Source organism: Eptatretus burgeri, chromosome 12, assembly GCF_056783735.1.
Source record: "Eptatretus burgeri isolate ZD-2024b chromosome 12, Ebu_testis_v1, whole genome shotgun sequence".
Taxonomy (NCBI): Eukaryota; Metazoa; Chordata; class Myxini; order Myxiniformes; family Myxinidae; genus Eptatretus; species Eptatretus burgeri.
Genome location: NC_140972.1, coordinates 20324703 through 20345282, shown reverse-complemented (window position 1 = coordinate 20345282; position 20580 = coordinate 20324703). Strand labels below are relative to the sequence as shown.

Here is a 20580-nt window from a genome sequence, read left to right as displayed (position 1 = left end):
CCGCACACCTTCCCTCTCTCCCCAATCTCCCCCTCCGTCCCTCTACCCCCCCTATCTCTCTGCCCCCTCTCTTAGTATTTTCCTGTGGTATCCAAGGACATATCCACTCATGGCTCGCAGACTTCCTCTCCTGTCGCAGCCAACGTGTGGTCATTCATGGAGTTCTCTCATCTCCTCATCCTGTCCAGGCTGGAGTTCCTCAAGGCAGCGTTCTGGGCCCTGTTATTTTTCTGGTTTTCATGAATGATCTCTCTGGAAAATCCTCTTTATCTCTTCGCTGAGGACTCCACTGTTTGCCATACCATCTGTCATCCATCATATCAGCAAGCAGCAGCCTCTTCGCTCTCTGCAGATTTGGATAAAATCACAAGCTGGTCCAACACGTGGAGCATGTCCTTCAACTCTGACAAATCTCACACTCTCACTATGTCTCTCCAAAAGGACCGTTCGGAACCTCCCCCCGTCCCCCATCTACTTTCTCAACAATCCTCTGGAAGAAGTCCTTTTCTTTCAAGCTTCTGGGTCCCACTATCTGCCATGATCTTTCCAAGGAAAGCCATATTTCCAACCTGGCCTCCAAAGCCAGTCACCGACTGGGAATCCTCCATCGTGCAAAGTCCTTCCTCAGCCCACCTGAGCTCCTGACTACATACAAAGCTTTTATCTGCAGCCTGATGGAGTACTGCTCTCCCCTCTGGGCTGGTGCTCCAGCCTCTCACCTTTCTCGGCTTCACTCTGTGGAAACCAAGGCATTTCGGATCATTGGTATCTCCCACGATGAGGCTGTCTTTGGCCTCTCACTCTCTCACTGCAGGCAAGTCGGTGATCTTTCTGTCCTCTCTGGTCTCGCCCCCCTTCCCGATCTGTCTGCAATTTGTCCCCATAATATTTCCGCAGGGCGCTCAAGGTCTGCCAACAACCCCCTTCTGGAAAAATACCAAAATCACGAATCACTGCTCACCTTCACTCTTTTATTCCTCTTTTTTTCTCGCCTTTGGAATAAACTCCAAAACTCTGTTTAATCCCATTCTTCCCTCCAAACCTCCAAAACAACTGTTCACCACCACCTCTTATCTTTCCCCATCCAAATCCTCAATCTTTTCTTACCCCGTTAATCCACCTCAAACCCACCTTATTCAAATTTCCTGCTTTTCTTCCTGAAAGTCCCTGTGGTGTCCATCTTGTATACCCCATGTTCCCTTCCACAGATCTCTGAATGTCGCTGTTCCCCACTGTTTTGTCCTTCCCTCTCCCGCCCCTATTGTCTCATGCCCCCCTTGCTGTGTGTTGCGTGTTAGCTCTCATACGAGCCTCAACAAGGTCGACAAAAAAAATCATTGTGGCCTTTTAAGTCAAGGCACAGTTGAGCAGGCCAAAAAACACAGCGCCTTCAGGCCGAGCTACATAACCTAGGGTACGCCTTCAGACCCCAGAGAGTGAGGTGGCCGAGGATAGCCTGATGAAGGATATAATTAAATAAGGCTGTTCATTACGTATGTTAAAAAGGGGTGTTTTCCATCCACTGGGGCCATACTCTGTGCAGAGTGTTGGTGCTGCCTAAGCAGACCCCTTGGCTATTGGACACAATCCTGGATGGGTCACCACTCCGTCACAGTATACCAGCAAGCTGGCACTCTTTTTGACGACCTAGGAAGGATGACAGGCTGAGTTTACCCCACCTGGTATTAATTCAACAGCCGATTTGGGTTTGAACTCAAGATCATGGGATCCCAAGCCCACAACCCTCACCATTAAGTCAACACCAGGCATAATAATACACAGTAGGTTCAATTTTCCAACAATTCTAGAATGTTATTGTCAACGGGCCTGTCAATACTGACCCCTCACGCCAAAGCTACAGCTTCATGAATAGCCAAAATCAAAAGGAGCCATGATCAAGCGGTTGGCGCAATTCTTCCTTCACCCGGTCCTCCGGTCAGAATTGCTCATCCAGCCGGTCGCTTGAGGTACCGCACACGATCCGACACAATGCCGACGTGACAAAAGAGGATCTTTGTCTCGTCTCGGTCTGTCAGAGACTGTTACACAATACACGAGTGTTGACGACACTGTTTTCCTGAAACAAAATGGTATTGAAGAAGAAATGGAGGTAGAGGATGAGAACGGTGAAAGCTATGAGCAATGCTGCTTTGGCAATTTAGTGCTGATACCTCGCTGACCACGTACTGGGAGAAATAAATGGCTGTGGGTCATCTTCTGGCTGGACAGAAGGCCACTCAGAGAGCATTCAACAACTTGCTCGTGGAACTTGCTGTCAAAGATAAACCCTATTTATATTTACGAGTAAATTAAGGTACCCGTTCACCCTGGGAATGTACCGTTGGAATAAACTCAAATATCAGCTTCTTCTCCATTTTTATCATTAAATGAACATAAATTTTACTCCAAGTAAATCAATTATCGACTTTCCAACCAAGTTAATCAATTATCGGCTTTCAAACGCACCATCTTTATCATTCGATGACAGCAGAAACAAGGTATTCGGGCAACACTCTTTAATGAGGTAGTGGAGCGTCAGTCCATGGAAAGCAAAACGCGACATTCAGGGGTGCCATCTCAGCTGCAGAGCAAGTCACAAAACTTTGCGGTTTTTTTGGCTACAGGCAATAAATTGCAATTGAAACAGACTGACCCAAACGCAAGCACTCAAACATGCACGCACATACACGCACACACACATGTACACACACACACACACACACACACACACACACACACACACACACACACACACACACACACACACACACACACACGGTATATGTCAATTTAATTCAAAGACAGAGACTTGCCAGCTCAGACTATTACATTTAGCTTTTTGGGCTTCAAACAGGGTGACCAAATCCGACAAAAAACTTGACACACTCAGCACATGTCAAGTGGGCTACAAAAGCCCCACTGCCCCAGGGCCGGATTTAGGCATGGGCAAGCTGGGCAGTTGCCCAGGGGGCCTCCACATATTTCATGAAAAAAAAAATTGTAAGGAAAAATGTCGTTGAGTGCCTGAATGGTAGTTGGTAGTTTGTGGAACAGATACAAAATATTAATCTTATCTCATTCTCTATTTTATATGGAAGTCAGTTGACTTCTTAGGAGATTGACAAGTTGACGACGATCATCAACTGCGGAACATTCCACGATTCTCAAAAGCTCTCATTGACAATCTTGTTGCATTGCGTTGACTAGTGTGTGGCAGCCCTTAAAATGAACGTTAGAAACTTTACCTCCCCCAGGGATTTAGGCGAATTGTCCAGTGGAGCAAAGAGAATGGAGAGCAGAGCGGCAAGAGTGTGTGAAGAGTGGTCAGAGAGAACAGCCCGGCAAGGGAGATAGCATGAAGAGCGGCAAGAGAGCTGGAAGGGCCAAGACACAAGAAAGTGAATAGCACGTGCACAAGCCCTGATTCCAGGCTCTGACTCCAACAGTTTGTCAGCTTCTTCAACACATCAGCTCCACTTCCTCCTGATCCTCCTGAGCTACCCCTTTTATCACATCTGCCATGACTATGCCTACAATGCCCGAGTATCCCTCCAACCAGACAGGCTGTGCCACTCATGCGGTCCATAGTTACCACCGCGATGCTATCACATGGGCTGACTGGTGTCAGAGCACCTCTTGATCCATCTCAGGCTATGGGGAAGTTTTAAAAGGTGCACACGGGATGCAAACAATTTAATAATCCCCTCATGCACTCATACGAAACAACAATACCATCATTAACTGAACACACTACTTTTATGGCCGACCTATTATGGGTATGACACCCGTATCATTGATGTCACACGTCACATCCTTTTCTCTCACGCGAGTGGGCCGTTGGTGCGTTGGACCAAATTTTTATTGGTCTTCATGACTGTGCAGCACACCTGCCTGCCATACTGTTTGAGCATTGGCTTACCTTTTCCACAAGCTTTTCAAACCTCGAGTCAGATTCTGCAACCGGTCCAGACGGCATCAGCCCACGTGTCCTCAAAGCCTGCTCTTCTGCTCTTGCTCACCCTCTCTCTGTTCTATTCACCCTCTCATTTTCCCAAGGTCATCTGCCATCTGCTTGGAAATCTGCTAACATCACTGCCCTGCATAAAAAAGGTGCAAAAACAGATCCCTGTAACTACAGACCAATCAGCCTTCTCCCAATCATCAGCAAGGTTATGGAATCCATCATCGCTTCAGACATGAAATCCTTCCTCTTCTCCAATGGCTTGATTTCCAATCATCAATTTGGTTTCAGACCAGGTCACTCTACCCTGGATATGCTGCTTCTGCTCTCCCATCCTCAATGGATGGAGGTCCTCAATGCCAGACAGGAAATCCGAGCCGTATCCCTGGACATATCACGTGCTTTTGACACAGTCTGGCACCCTGCCCTACTCACCAAACTTCCCATGGTATTCAAGGCCATCTCCACTCATGGCTCGCAGACTTCCTCTCCTGTCGCAGTCAACGTGTGGCCCGAAATGGAGTTCTTTCATCCCCTCTTCCTGTGCAGGCTGGAGTTCCTCAAGGTAGCGTTCTGGGCCCTGTTCTCTTTCTGGTTTTCATCAATGATCTCTCGGACTCTCTGGAAAATCCTCTATTTCTCTTTGCCGACGACTCCACCCTCTGCCGTACCATCTGTCATCCCTCAGACCGGCAAGCAGCAGCTTCTTCGCTCACTGCAGATCTGGATAAAATCACAAACTGGTCCAACACGTGGAACATGTATTTCAATCCAGACAAATCTCACACTCTCACTATGTATCTTTGAAAGGACCGTTTACAAAACCCCCCCATCCACTTTCTCAACAATCCTCTGGAAGAAGTCTTTTCTTTCAAGCTTCTGGGTCTCACTATCTGCCTGACCTTTCTTGGGAAAGTCACATTTCCAACCTCGCCTCAAAAGCCAGTCGCCGACTGGGAATTCTCCGTCGTGCAAAGTCCTTCCTCGGCCCTCTTGAGCTCCTGACCACTTTCAAAGCTTTTGTCCGTAGCCTGATGGAGTACTGCTCTCCCCTCTGGGCTGGTGCTCCTGCCTCCCACCTTTCTCGACTTCACGCTGTCGAAACCAGGGCATTTAAGATCATTGGCATCTCCCGCAATGAAGCTGAGTCTTTGGGCCTCTCACTCAATCACCGCAGGTTGGTCGGTGGTCTTTCTGTCTTCTACCGACTCCTCTCCAGCCTTGCCCCCCCCTGCTCTCTCTGCGATTTGTCCCAACCACATTTCCACAGGGCGCTCAAGGTCCGCCAACAACCCCCTTCTGGTAAAACTACCAAAATGACGAATCACTGCTCATCTTCACTCTTTCATTCCTCTTTTTTCCCGCCTTTGGAATAAACTTCCTCACTCTATTCTTTCCCATTCTTCCCTCCAGGCTTTCAAAACAGCTGTTCACCACCACCTCTTATCTTCCGCCATCCAAATCCTCGATCTTTTCTTCCCCCGATAATCCACCCAAGCCCACTTCCTTCAATTCTCCTGCTTTCCTTCCTGAAAGTCCCTGTAATGTCCATCTTCTCCTCGCCATGTTCCCCGTCCCATCCCCATCCCTCTCCCTTCCACATTTAACCTGTGTCTGTTCCCCAATGTTTTGTCCCTTCCACTCCCGCCCCTCTTGTCTCATGCCTCCTTGCTGTGAGTTGTGTGTTAGCTCTCATACGAGCCTCGACCAAGGTATACAAAAAAAAAAAAAAAAAAAGCCCAAATGAGTTTGGGTCAGGGTGGAGATTATATGTTTTTTATTGTTATTATTATTATTATTATTATTATTACTGCCAAATGGAACAACCACTATGATTATTATCGTGAATATGATGAGTATTAATTAATATATGTTTTGTTTAAATGTTATCATTCTTTTTGTAATTAAAATGCCATGCCGTGGAAGGACCTATTGAGCTGCTCTATACACCTTAACATGGCGTGCATTTAAAATATGGGAATTCTTCTGGGTTCTTTGTAGTTAATGAGTCTCATCAACTCAGGAGGTCATGACGATAATTTTGGTGCATCACATTCCACATCAGAAAGCTCCAGTAGAACTCCACAAAAAACATGCAACCCTCCCCCCCCTTCCATTTATAGTGCTTACATTGCCATTATCTGCAGCTTTAACTATTGATTATGAGGATATTTAATGACCACTTTTGTGCACATTAAAGCTAAATTGCATCAATCAAGATGAATATGAAAATAATTCAAACTATATTCCCCATGGCTCGTCAATCATTTGTATGAAGTTTCACATCGATCTGTTCAGCGGTTCTGGAGGAGATTTTTTGCGTTTTTATTTTCAATCGAATATGGCTGCCAGACCACGTGACTGATGACCTCATAGATTGAATTATTCACCAGATGAATGACATTTCAGATTTTTCAAATAAGGATTTATATTCAACTTATCATGGGTGGAAGACCACTTCGTTGATTATGTCATCATTCTCACCCTATATACCCCATGGGGAGTTTGACATTTATCACTTGTGAGGAGTGCTATGTTATGGTCACTTCCGATCCATACTTAATACATATATATTAGTTAGATGTAGGGATTCGAACCCACTTTTAAAATACTCTGTAAAACTCGGTCTTTTCGTGGCACGGTGTCCCATCAAGTCAATCCACCAGATGCCCCCTAAAGACGTAGGCTGTGTTATTTCAGTGAAAGCAACCCGAGGAAAACGTTACCTCGGTTCTCCTAAGCATTCCAATCTTGGGCCTTTGTTTAGGTTAAAATGGTCAGAGCCTGAAAATGCTGTCAGGAAGTCCATCATTGGCACAGGGCTGCCCCCTAATGGTCAACCCACATTCCTTTGTCTGAGAAACGAATAGAGCTGGGTTCTTTTCCCAAAGCCAGACCTGTTTTCCTCTTTGGATTTATCGGAACTGAAAAGGGATTTCTGTTTGTCCTGCAACCATCCCACAGTGACAACACTTTTGGACGTGGGAGATGGACGACTGTGAGGCCATAAAATAAGAGCTCTTGTCACACCAACTCGGGTTAGAATATAACCAGATATAGATTGGAATTTGAGATAGATTGTTCTTGTCACACCAACTAGGTTAGAATATAACCAGACATAGATTGGAATTAGAGATAGATTGTATATAAAGGAGTGTTTGTGAATGTAAAACTCAGTTTGGTTTAGGGAGCTCTCTATTGTCGGTTGGGCTGCCAACACCAACTCCGCTGGCGTGTGGTCCTTCAATAAAGCTGCATTTTGGTGAATCCTCTTCTGTTGATTCTCTTCATACCGGGCCGGAGAATGGAGTCTTCACAATTGGCGACCCAGATACGGGACCTCACAGGACTCTGAAACTGTGGATCAGAGGAGCTCCGCTTGGTGTCCAGCACTTACAAGGGTCTCAGCTAATTGGTGCGTGGTGCGCAACACGTCGGGCTCCTGCAAAAGGACAGCCCTAGTTTAGGTAAGAACTGCACACCTGGCGGAGAGAGTTCCGTTGAACGCAGCTCCAGGGCCTGCTGAGGGGACGAACTAATAACGGTAAACATATGAGGAGGGTCAGATGTGGGTTGATTGAAGGACCACAGGGGCTGATAGGCTGAATTTGTTGACTGGGAAAGGTGGAGGATGAGGATATCTACGTGAAATAAGGAGAGACAGGTTCGAGTCCTGTATTCTGTGGAAGGGGAGTACGGCCACGTGAAGGTTGTTGTGTGAAGAGGATAATAGATATCCACGTGAAATAAGGAGAAAATAGGTTCGAGTCCCGTTTTCTGAGTTGGGGTGTGAGAGACAGATCGGTTAAAGTCCTGGATTTAGGCTTTAAGGCTGTTGGTAAGAACGGGACCCCGGTTCCGTGCAAGAAATGGAGAAACGATTTGAAGCTTTCAGGGAGGTGATAAGGTAAGAACATAAGATAGAATGTGGTTGGAAAGGTTGAGTTTGTGTTAGACGCAAGTTGAGTGTTTCAACCTGGAACTTGTGTCTGTGTGTGTGTCTGTGTGTGTGTCTGTGTGTGTGTGTGTGTGTCTATGTGTGTGTGTCTATGTGTGTGTGTGTGTGTGTCTATGTGTGTGTGTGTCTATGTGTGTGTGTGTGTGTGTCTATGTGTGTGTGTCTATGTGTGTGTGTGTGTGTCTATGTGTCTGTGTGTGTGTGTGTGTGTCTTTGTGTGTGTGTGTGTGTGTGTGTGTGTGTGTGTGTGTGTGTGTGTGTGTGTGTGTGTTTTGAACACATTTGGATTGTGGTTTCCAAGCAAGACTGGAATTTAAAATGAAATCTGCACTAAGCTTGAGTGTGAAGCAGGCACGTGAGGTCTCTGTGTATGAAAAAGCAAATCCCATGTGAAACCCACTCTTAAAGAGGAAAATATATCAAGCACTCAGGACGGTGACGTGTGCGAGTCACGTGACGCTGCGGATCTCGCAGGCAGGACAAAAGCACGAGAATTGGTCCATCGAGGGACGGCTTATTGTGAGGGTTTAAGAGATAAATGAGAACATTTTACAAGGTTTTGAGACGCCCTTTATAAGGCTCTATAAAAATTCCGATGAGAAACGAACGTTTTAAACATATTGTTGGGATATTTGTCACGTGATCGTTCGCGGTCAAGTCGGCGAGTCAATGAGACGAACAAAGCTCGAACGTGTGCGTGATGACGTCATCGCGTCGACTCAGCGCACTGTTGAATGAACTCTTTCTACTGTCTTGGCTGTGAACACTGTACGTTGATAAATACATGATAAATGGATGGTCTCCTCGGATGTACCATTTGAATACCTGGTATTAATAATAATAATAATAATAATAAAAATGATGATGCATGTATGATCGTTTTGGGGCAACTCGAACGGACATCGGATTGATATGTACAGCTGGGGAACAAAATAGAGGAAGAAGAAGACAACACGGTGAATGGATCGGGAAGTGACGTATTATTCTGACTTGTAATTGTGTTGTTGTTGTTGTTGTTGTGGTTTATCGGACGCATTTTTTTGTCAGACACGAGTGAATTGTCTCCGCGTCAATAAAGGCTTTTCCGCTTCCGGTATGATTCTGGATACGATAATATATGTTGATTGACGGTTGTTGGTTGTGAAACGTCACTTCCGGCCGAACATCACATGAAGTTTTGAGTATCCGACTCAAGTCGGCAAAGAGGAAATGAATGGTCGACCAAGGAAATTTACGTTTGTTGGGAACGGGGTCGAGGCTCATAAAATTGGTTGGTTTTCATCTCATTCATTACAAGTGCACGGTAATGAATGAATAAAGGAAACTATATTTTTTGAGAATCGCAACGGTATAATGAATTGGTGTGAATGAACTAAGAATGAGTGAGTTAATGTGTGGTGAAGATCGACACGATTGGAGGGAATTGTGGTTGATCCTCGATCGTTGTGCCGGTGATGACTCGCTTGAGTGCCAGAGCAAAGGTTTCCAGCTAAACCGGGTGGACATCCGGGCCGTGCTGAATCGACCGTGCCAAAAAAAAAGTGCCGTGTAATTTATGAAGTCGAATACAAACATAATATGTAGATCTCTACGATTTAGGCATGATGCATGATCTCAGGCAAGCTCTCTCGGGCGGGAGATAGACCGATGATCTCGGGTGTCTGGAGTTGTACAAAGTGTGGTGGTTAGAAGCGCGACTGTGTCGATGATGCAGTGCCCCTCTACCGGTGGACGCGCTGGAGCTCGTACTCATTTCGCCGGCCTTGGGAGGGATGGCAAACTGAGTCAACTCCCTCGTGTATTAATTCAGCGGCCGACGGGGATTGAACTCAGGACCCGGGCAGCTCGAGCCGCCACCCAACCCGACCCAACTACCCTATCCCACCCTACGACCCAACCCCACCCTACTACCCAACCCCATCCTACTACCCTATCCCACCCTACTACCAAATCCACTACCCTATCCCACCCCACTACCCAATCCCACTCTACTACCCTATCCCACCCTACTACCTAACCCCACTCTACTACCCTATCCCACCCTACTACCCTATCCCGCCCTACTGCCCTATCCTACCCTACTACCCTATCCCACCCTACTACCCAACCCCACTCTACTACCCTATCCCACCCTACTACCCAACCCCACTCTACTACCCTATCCCACCCTACTACCCAACCCCACTCTACTACTCTATCCCACCCTACTACCCTATCCCACCCTACTACCCTATCCCACCCTACTACCCTATCCCACCCTACCCGAGAGTCCCTTTCTCGAGAGAGTAGTGACATGGAGGGTCCGGAAAAATCTCGTCACGTGATTGCGTGGAGCCATTTTGAGTCCATCGCGAACAGGATCGGACGCACATCGGTCAGCGTTTTAACGTTCCCGCTGTACGCAGCGTTCTCATTCGTGTTTTACATCGATTTTACCACAAAATGACAGGTTGTTGCGCCTCTGGGTGCACAAATAGAACTGAGAAGGGATTCAAGATGTCGATTTTCATCAGATGCTAAAAGACGGAAAATCTGGCAGAACAGAGTCAGTCGTGTTGGATGGAAAGCAACTTCTTGGTCAGTTCTCTGCCAGGTCAGTGTGATGGTGGTAATGGTCCCAAATGAGTATACTTGTGTGCTGCGAGTGAGACTGGCCTTTGCTTTGGCTTTCCAGGCTTGTTATCCATTGCTCGTGGATTAATTCGCACTTGAAGGGGAAGGCATCTTTATTTAAAATTAAGTTTGAGTTAGAGTCTTCGAGCGAGATCAATTAATATAGGGTCGAGACTCCAGATCATGTCTCCAAAGTCAGACTCAGACTCAAAGTCAAAGTCAAACTAAAGTCAAAACAAAGACGAATGAACGGAGAACGGATCCGGGCTAACTCGGCCCACGGACTAACACGGCCCACTCTTCAAAGGCAGAGTTAGGGTCAACACTAACCCCAATTCTGACCCTAACCCTAAACCATAAGCCTAGCTTTTAAGAGTAGGTTATACCAAAGATTCAAAATCTATTGGTGTGGGTGTAGACTGCCAGATCTCAGGATACTAAACAGGTCGACACCCCATAGAAGCATAGAACGGAGCCCATCTAACTTCTGAGTGTAGCATTACATGGTCGGGACTGGCTTTTATCTTCGAGGGGGGGGGGGGGTGCATTGAATGTATGTATTTGTCTCTGTTGATTTGAATGTGTGAGGACATTAACTTGTGTTTGTATGTGTGACTTTCAATTTATATTTTGTATGTGTGTGCATTAGTACATGCGTCTATGTGTGAGATTGTAAATATGTAATTTGTATATGTATGTGAGAGGGTGAGAGTGAGAGAATGAGAGGGTGAGAGTGAGAGAATGAGAGGGTGAGAGTGAGAGAGTGAGAGAGTGAGGAGGCCGGGTGGGTGGGCTAATCTATTTTTGGTGGGATGAATATATGATCGGCAACATGCAGCAAAGTTTAGATTAATGATTTAAATATGAAAATTAAACAAACACAAATATATTCCCACACACGATAAACAAGGTCAAACAACTGCAGAAATACAAAGATAACTTAACATTGTATTGTACATGTACATGGATAAACAGGGAGGTGAGTTCGAGTCTCGCTCTCGCCTCCCTGAAATTAAAATGAGGCTGAAAGTGTGGTGTAGCCTGCGGGCATGCAGGGCGGGGCATGATGATGATGCATGATGGGCATGATGATGGGAGGAGGGGTCGGCGTGGTCATCGGGTCTGTAAGGGATATAAGGTGTGCGCGCGCGTACACCGGCGAAGCGGTTACGCCGCTTGCAGCGCCCGACGTCTCGGTGCTCTACCGGGGGCGAAGCGCCCTACTCACGGTGTTTGCGGGGCGAGGGGAGGGGCCCGTCATTTTGGGTCGGGACTGGCTGGCGCACCTCGGGCTGGATCTCCGGTTCGTACCTCCAGGTGTGCCGGTGCTCTCTTCGATGCCTTCGTCGAGTACCGAGGGCGAGGTTCTGGTGGCGGGAGCCGCGTCGATGCAACGGGAGCGGCCGTTCGTTGCTGCCTGCGGCGGTGATGTACGGTTCAGGAGCGGCGAGAGCCGTATCAGCTCTCGCGATGAGTTCCCGCGCTTCGGCAGCGTTCGTGAGGCAATGCGCGCCGGTGTTGTTCGGGCAGCTTCAACAGGTTGCGGTGAGCCCGTGGCGTTAAAGGAAGTCGCGAGTCACAACATCGAGTCGACAACCAAGAGACGGACTCGTGATGAGGGTTATGGGTTGCTGTTCATTGCATATTTGTTTTTCCTTGCTCTCGTGATGCAGTTTAACGTTGTTGAAATAAATGCCAGCAGTTCCCGTGTGAGAGTGGGTTTGACGGAGATCAATCAATGGGATTTGTATTATGATCAATGTGATGTGGTGGCTTTGGGAGCGGTTGTGGCGAATAAAAAGGTTGGGTTGGCCTTCCATTGTCCCGGGCCGCGGGTAGTTGCTTTGTCATGTGCTGGAATTTTATCAAAAGAACGCGCTGTACGGAAAAATGAGTTTGCAATGGTTCGAATGATGTTCGTAGTGATTTATAACGAGCCTATGATTGAAGTGTGGTTTAAATGGAATTGCTACCGTCTCGCTGCCGTGTAGGTCTCGGAGATCGACTCGGAGCCAGGACTGGTGCGCTGGTCGGCGTTACCCCCACCTCTGGTTGCGGGCGCAGCTCTCTGTGTTCACTCAAGGCCGTTTAGACGGGCGTTGGCGTCTCAACTGATTGTGGTGCGTGGGTTGTTTTGGAGCATTGAGTGCGTCCAGCCAGCGGCGCTGTTCAGCGCCCCCAGCCAAGGTCGATCGAGGCTGGCGCTGGCGACACGGCTTCCAGACAGCGGGCTTCCGGCCTCGGAATGTTTATCTACGTCGGGTCTGCCTGGGGGGAGTGGGCCGGAGGCGTTTGATGGTGCCGGGGGAGGTTTGCTCGGGAGATCGCCACGGCCTCGCCGAGGGCCATGTCAGCATGAGCCGCCTGGGGGCGTTTCCGCTGTGTAGGGCTGCTGTGCTTTTCGCCTTGCTGCTTCATATCAGTAACGCGGCCAGAGTTTGGGAGGTGCTGTGTCTTCGGAATCTGGCCGTGGCAGCTCCATTAGCTCGCTTTCACGCATTATATGATGTGGTGTGCTGTTATACTTCGCTGTTTTCATTTTTTGTGCCTTGTCGACTATTATACCGTAGTCCTTCGTGTTGTTTATGCTTATTATGATGGTGATCATTTAATAATCATAGTTTTAGGAGGGAGGAGTGTGGTGTAGCCTGCGGGCATGCAGGGCGGGGCATGATGATGATGCATGATGATGGGAGGAGGGGTCGGCGTGGTCATCGGGTCTGTAAGGGATATAAGGTGTGCGCGCCGCTTGAGGCGTTGTAGTGATGCTGTCGTCGCCCGGCTTGTGCGTGTGCTGCATACGTAATAAAGTGGAGCCGCGGGCAAAGTACGCCCGCGCTCGCGCTTGTGAAACACAGCCCGGCTCGACTTTTCCCCCCGCTCGTGTCTGCCTGCTAAGCATCTTCTATCAGTACACCACAGAAATAAGCAGCACGTGGAATTGTCCAGTTCATTCCTTATTTGTCATGGTTCTAAATGTCTGTGACTGTTAAATCACAACCAGCTCTGTGAATTTCTTCTTTATCATCTGGCTCTTAGTTGTCATAAATCTTCTATTTTGTCATCTTCACATAATTTGTTCATTATCAACATGGAAAAGACCATTCCCATCTCTCATACATGGAGAACATAATGGAATACACGGTTCAATGCACTCGCGCCATACGGCGGCTCTGCACGTGCACCGCACTGAATGGACTCAAAATGGCATCAAATCGTTAGTTGTCGCTACTCTCTCTATAAAGGGACTCTACCCTACCCGACCCCACGCCACCCACCCACAATCGAAAGATGTTTGCCAATGAATCCAGCCTCCCTACTGCCAACCGGTGACGAGGGAGGAAGCACATATGAGTGAACAAGTGCTGGTGGAAGAACCGAAGGCCAGACTGCCTTGCAGGAAGTAATTCCGCAATTTGGGATTCCAACACGATTGTCATCGGACCAAGGAGGGTCCTTCACGGCAAAATTAATGCGTAAAGGAGCCGAGGGCTTGGGCATTACAACAATCAATGCCACAAGGGGGCTCTCGCCCCACAAAATAATAACAGGACGCCCGATGCAGTTTCCGGCCTCTGCTCCCCCAGATATGGGAAGATGGGGACTGGTCTTGCAGGAATGATGGAATGATTGTAAGATGCTAACTGTTACCATCAGGATTTTTTTACTCACAGGTGCAAGAAGCGCTACCGATACCAGCTGGAGTTTCTTTGCATGATCTTCAACCCACTGATCGGATTTGGGTGAAAGAGTTCCTGAAGAAAAACGCCCTACAACCAAAGTGGACGGAACCTTACACTGTACTTTTGACAACGCCCTCCGCCGTCAAAGTGGGAGGGAAGAGTGCACGAATACACCACTCGCACTGTAAAAAGGCACCCTACACCGCCACCAAACCAGGAAGGAGCCGGCCCGGCAAAACAAAGAGACGGAGTGGTGAGAGGCTCACGACAGGAGGACTCAGACACCCTGCCGAACGTGGAACCGGGAGGACCAGGGAACAGAGACCTTGGAGCACCGGGGCCAGCGGCAGAACCCTTGACGATCCAACATGCGTCTCCTGGCACTGACACTACTCCTTTGCAGCTGGGCCCTGTCACTAGGCAACGGACGAACACACTCAAGCCGAAGAGACCGTACACACCTCCGCAGTAAAGGAGGGAACGGAAAGGAACGAGGAGCAACACAGCAACGACATAGGAGGGAAGCGGATGAAGAAAGAACGGCAGAAGATAAATACGCAGCTTTTGGAAAAACGTATAATACAGAGTTAGATAACATAAAGGTATTTTCAGAAGGACAGGGTAAGACTTTTTCGTTCCTCATTCCCCGAAGGAATACGGGAGACCATGGGATAATCCCATAACTCATCCAACCACAACAACTCATAGAGTTGCCATGCATTCAAGCCAATGGAACTTATGATCTGGTGGAACAGAACGAAGAGATAACAATAGTTAATTGGTCTTATTGGAAAACCCTCAAGGAGGATACAGCAATAGGAGAAACAGTCAGAGTGGCTTGGCAGGTAGGAGCAACAAGAAAAACAAAACACCGGGGACATGGCAGAAAAGCGGGATTCGCATGGGGTCAACACGCATCTTTAATTACTTGAATCCCACTGGTCCCCGATAATACCCGTCTGGATTATACTTGTTCAATCAAGGGACATCATAAAAGCGCCACAATGTTCTTTGTGGTGCGCAGCAAGGAATCTCTGGTAAAACCTCCAAACACCTTTGTGGCTTTAGCTACCGAGAGAGTCAACATCCAAAATCGTAGTGACTGTTGGGTTTGTATGGTTCCGGGAGCTGGTATGGTCATGAATTGCGATAGGATAGATAAACTTTCGTTAGCCTTGGAATATGTAGCCAATGTATCCATGGCTTACAGTACGGAATTATCGGATATGTTAGTATCAATGCGTGCCATGGCAATGCAGAACAGAGAAGCTTTAGATATGCTTTTGGCGGAGCAAGGAGGGGTGTGCGGGATGATTGACGGAGAATGTTGCGTCTGGATTCCGGATCCTACTGACATAACTAACCGGGCGGTGGCCCGACTGCAAAAAGTTGCAAACGCCCTCACTCGCAGACGAACGGATCACGAGGAGGGCTATGAGTGGTGCAGATCCATATTTCAGGGCTGGGGAGGTTGGTTGCTGCACTTGATGGGGTCAGCTCTTCTAATCATTGTGGTGGTGATTTTTGGAGTATTTCTGATTAAGATTCTCATTTCCATTTGTCCAAAGAAATGCTGTGAAGCCTCACCCCTCAACCAGGCCATCATAATAATTAACAGCGAACTCAGGGAGGAAGACCCCCAGGACCTCCGTATGGGGCCACAATCAGACCCGACCCCCACCAGCTGAGGGGCCAACAAGGTGCTCTGGCGGAGGGGCGCCCTGGGGAAGACTCTTCCAGGTATTACTGATTACTCAACGAACTCAAGTGAAAAGGTAAGCCAAACATGGACTCACGCATCTCACTACACACGAAGATACAGGAAGTTGTAACAAGAAAGAAAGGAAATCTTAAAGTAACATACTGATGGAGGTTTATGACAGATGTGGCAGTTTTTTGACTAGCATATGCATAATCGTGGAAAATGGACAATACCAGATAGTGAAGGCATGTGTGGAAAATACTTGTACGACCCTGATATGTAAATATGCATCTCAGGAGCCTCTTTTGTCTTCTAGCGCAAGTTGAGAAAGGAGCTTACACCACACCTTGAGTGCTCACAGTGCTGCTCACCCATTATTACATTTGCATATTGTCGATAAGTATTGTTGCAATTAGTGTCAAGCATAATTATCGAAATAAGCATTGTGGCAAGTGGTGTTTTAGCAGGGTTACCTCATGAATATTGTTGCAAGTCGTGTCAAGTAGACTTACCGAAATAATATTGTTGCCATGAGTGTTTTGTAGAATTATCGAAATAATATTGTTACAATTAGTGTTTGTAGAATTATCAAAATCATATTGGGGCAATTAGCATGTTGTGAAATTACCAACACAATCATATGAATGAGGAAAATTTACGACAATTTGATGTGAGGCATGTGGCAGCAAGAAGGACAGATGCTAAACTGGGCCACCAGTAGTCGGGGTCTTCTCATTTGGAGGTTGTCATTGGCTGTTCACGGCATTTGCAAATACCGTTTGGGGGTGGTGGAGCCAAGGGATGGTCAACTCAGCTGTCAAATGGAGGCCCACCTATTCGGTGAGCTTGGGGAAATGGCAAATTATGGTCAGATGTGACCAAGGAGGGATTGTGAGGAGTGCGATGTTATGGTCACATCCGATCCATACTTTATACATATATATTAGTTAGATGGCGGAAGTCGAACCCACTTTTAAAGTACTCTGTAAAACTCTCTGTCTTTCAGTGGCACGGTGTCCCAGCAAGTCAATCCACCAGATGCCCTCTAAAGACGTAGGCTGTGTTATTTCAGGAAAAGCAACCCGAGGAAAACGTTACTGAGGTTCTCCGAAGCATTCCAATCTTGGGCCTTTGTTTAGGTTAAAATGGTCATCGCTTGAAAATGCTGTCAGGTAGTCCATCATTGGCACAGGCCTGCCCCCAAATGGTCAACCCACATTCCTTTGTCTGAGAAACGAATAGAGCTGGGTTCTTTTACCAAAGCCAGACCTGTGAGGTGAGGAGGTAGGTGGAGCTACAATCGCCTCAGCTCCGACTCCACCCCAGAAAGGTGGGAGTTGCCCCGCCTCCCGTGGGCCTGTCCAATGAGGGACGGCCAGCGAATCGCGCAATGCCACCGTCCAATCAGGAGGCGAGGGCGAGAAAAGAAATCCCTCGGACCTCAAGAGAGGCGGAGTGATCGGCGCGTTCTTTCTGGCTGTGCGCGTCTGCCTCGCCTGGTGTGGCCTGATCAAGGAACCTGTTTCGGGCTCGATCGCTGGTCGGCTCGTCATCTCTCACTCGTCCGCCTTCATGCTGGCTGGCGTCTGGCGCTCTTTCCCTCGTTCCTGGTGCTTGGTGCTGCGTTGTGGAGGTGGGTTCGAGTCCCGCCACCGGACAAGCTCGACCAGACTGCACGAGGCGGACAGGTGCAAGCGTAGGCCCCGGTCCCCCAGCTGAACTATCCTCCTCGGCGGCCGGACTAAATAAAGACCATTGAGATCCATTTCTTTTGGGGTGCGTGTGTGTGTCTGAGTGGGCCCTGTCCTTAAGTAGAATTGCTTAAGCGTTTTCTTTTTGTCGTACATTATTTGCATTTCTTTTATTCGGATAACGCTGCTCTGTGTCTCCCTCCCTTATAAATAAACCCCCAATTGTTAAATGTTCCAGTTCGTTGCCTGTCGTTTCTACCATTGACCCAGCACGGTGCGGGCTTGAGAAATAGTGAGGCCGTTGGTACCGTAAGTTGTCATTGGGTCTGATGGACTCTGGCAATTCCGCTCGGTTACACTGGACCGAGGTCGCGAGAGCGCCCCTGTTCGACAGAGTCCGTTGGTGTCCAGAGAATTGGCGATCACGGTCTTTAAGTGACCTGTGACCTTTCGGAGTTGTCCGAGAGTCACGAGCTAAATTCCGGGTGTTCGGTGGGAGACAGCTCTACTGCTCCACCTCGTGGTCGTTTATCGCCACTGGACCCCGGCCCACAAAAATACTCCAGCCAGAAGCTACTGAACGCTGAATTGTAATTGGTCAATACATTGCGCCGCGTCGGCGATTATCAGAGGCTTCCGCACACAACACGGTGATGTTCGATTGCTGCCAATAACTCGTCGTAAATATTGAACATGTTCAATTTTTTGGCTTGTAGCCGATGCACCTGAAAAAACAAGTTGACGACGATCATCAATTGCCGAACATTACACGTTCTCAAAAGCTGTCATTGACAATCTTGTTGCATTGCGTTGGCTGGTGTGTGGCAGCCCTTAAAATGAACGTTAGAAATTTCACCTCCCCCAGGGATTGAGGCGAATTGTCCACTGGGGCAAAGAGAATGTAGAGCAGAGCGGCAAGAGTGCTTGAAGAGTGGTCAGAGAGAACAGCCCGGCAAGGGAGATAGCATGAAGAGCGGCAAGAGAGCTGGAAGGGCGAAGACACAAGAAAGTGAATAGCACGTGCAAAAGCCCTAATTCCCGGCTCTGACTCCAACAGGCTGTCAGCTCCACTCCCTCCTGATCCTCCTGAGCTACCCCTTTTATCACCTCTGCCATGGCTTTGCCTACAATGCCTGATTATCCCTCCTCCCAGACAGGCTGTGCCACTCATGCGGTACATAGTTACCACCACATTGCTATCACAGAGGCTGACTGGTGTCATAGCACTTCTTGATCCATCTCAGGCTATGGGGAAGTCTTAAAAGGTGCACACGGGATGCAAACACGTCAATAATCCCCTCTTGTACCACCCCATCCTTACCCTGCCTGGCTGCCTTGCCTGGTTCACAGGAAGAACAAAAACAAAAGATGATATTCATAGACGACTTTCCCCACACAGTCTTGAAAAGGACTTGGTGTGAGCCAACTTTTCTGGTGGCAAATTTGTAATTTTAAATTCGAATCAAATGGATGACCAAATAAAATATGTACTGCATTAGAGTCATCAGAAGGAACCTGAACAAGGAAAAAGCAAAGATGAGGTCATCAGGAGGAACCTGGATAGGACTCGGGTTTCAACTGCTACTCCTCCACCTTCAAACCCATCCAAACACAGCCAAGTGAGCCTTTTTCCAAAAAATAAAAAAGAATGCAGATTCCAAAAAAATTTAAGAATTCTGGCTGCAAGACCATGCGTCTGATCAGGTTGAAATTTATAACATACGTGTATTCTCCACCATTACGAGATCATCATTTCGAAGTTTCACAATGATCGATACAGCGGTTCACGAGAGAGAATTAAAAATTTTTTTTTCCTTCAATCCAATGTGGCTACCAAACCATGTGACCTATCAATTATTCATGAACACCCTGGTATCCCCAAGGCTGTGGGAATGTGTGTGTGAAGTTTCCCCTCGATCTGTCAAGCCGTTCTGCAGAAGACGGTTTTTAAAGGTTTTCGGGTAAGTCCAATGTCGCTTGCAAACCATGTGACCAATGACATCATAGGTGGGGAACTTTTTGTTCCTCATGGATAGGTGGTTGTACCTCGAAAGTTTCTACTCAATCTGTTCAGCCGTTTCAGAGATTTTTGAAGTTTTTTTAAAAAACAATGGCTGCCAGAACCACATGACCAATGGTGTTTTACATTTTTTTCTGTTGACCAAATTATTCCTGGATGACCCTCAAAAATTTTTCATGTTGAACGGATATAGTGTTCTACGTATACAATTATGACGTCATCACAAAGGCACCGATGACATCATTAAAAAAAATCACTTATTCAGCACAGGGAGCGCTTGACATGTTGAGAGTTTCAATTTTTTCCATGGAGCGGTTTCGGAGAAAGAGGTCCAATGTTCCTCCTTTTATCCCAACATGGCAGCCACACCATGTGACCTATGACCGAATAATTATCATTTCAACATTTTACATGAGTATTTGCACCTATGGTGAAAATTCGTGTCAATCCGACAATCGGTTCCAGAGAAAATGGAATAACAAAATGCACATACGTACGCATGTAGGGGACCGATCACTTTACCCCGCTTTTCGCTTCACGATCATGGGCGAGCTGGTCTTTATGACTGGATGGCACCAATATAAACACTTCAAAGAGGCAGTCCTTCATTGGTCATCATCACCATAATAATTCATAATGTGTTTATCCATATGTTATGGAATATATTCTGTTGGAAGGTGGATTCTACCAAAACCATTTTGCAATCTTGGAAGGGATGGACTCCATGGCCCTGGGAGTAATTGGTCTGCAGTCAGGAAGCCAAAGCACAGGGTCTTCACCTTTCCCAGAAAAGACAAGTTGGTGGACTTGTCGGCCTCTGCAACTTTAATCTCTTCTGCAATAAACTTTAAATCCCCAGCCCTATCCTATCCCATGTTCTGCCAGTGACTTATTTTTGTTACCCTCTCAAAGTCGAGGCTTTCTACTCACTACCACTCCCTTGACCCCATTT

The 20580-nt window shown here is 47.5% G+C and overlaps 1 protein-coding gene across 1 annotated transcript; it reads left to right on the top strand.

Annotated features, from left to right (window-relative positions):
- The first annotated feature begins 11084 nt into the window (after window positions 1-11084).
- On the top strand, window positions 11085-17838 carry LOC147015210 (uncharacterized). Its single transcript, XM_085849771.1, has 2 exons — window positions 11085-15955; window positions 16234-17838. Exon 1 carries the CDS (start codon window positions 11609-11611, stop codon window positions 12521-12523), a length of 915 nt encoding a protein of 304 aa, XP_085705897.1. The 5' UTR covers window positions 11085-11608; the 3' UTR covers window positions 12524-15955; window positions 16234-17838.
- The last annotated feature ends 2742 nt before the right edge of the window (window positions 17839-20580 follow it).

Coding starts and splice junctions, on each gene's coding strand:
- LOC147015210 (XM_085849771.1), top strand. CDS start 11,609: ATGATGGGCATGATGATGGGAGGAGGGGTCGGCGTGGTCATCGGGTCT.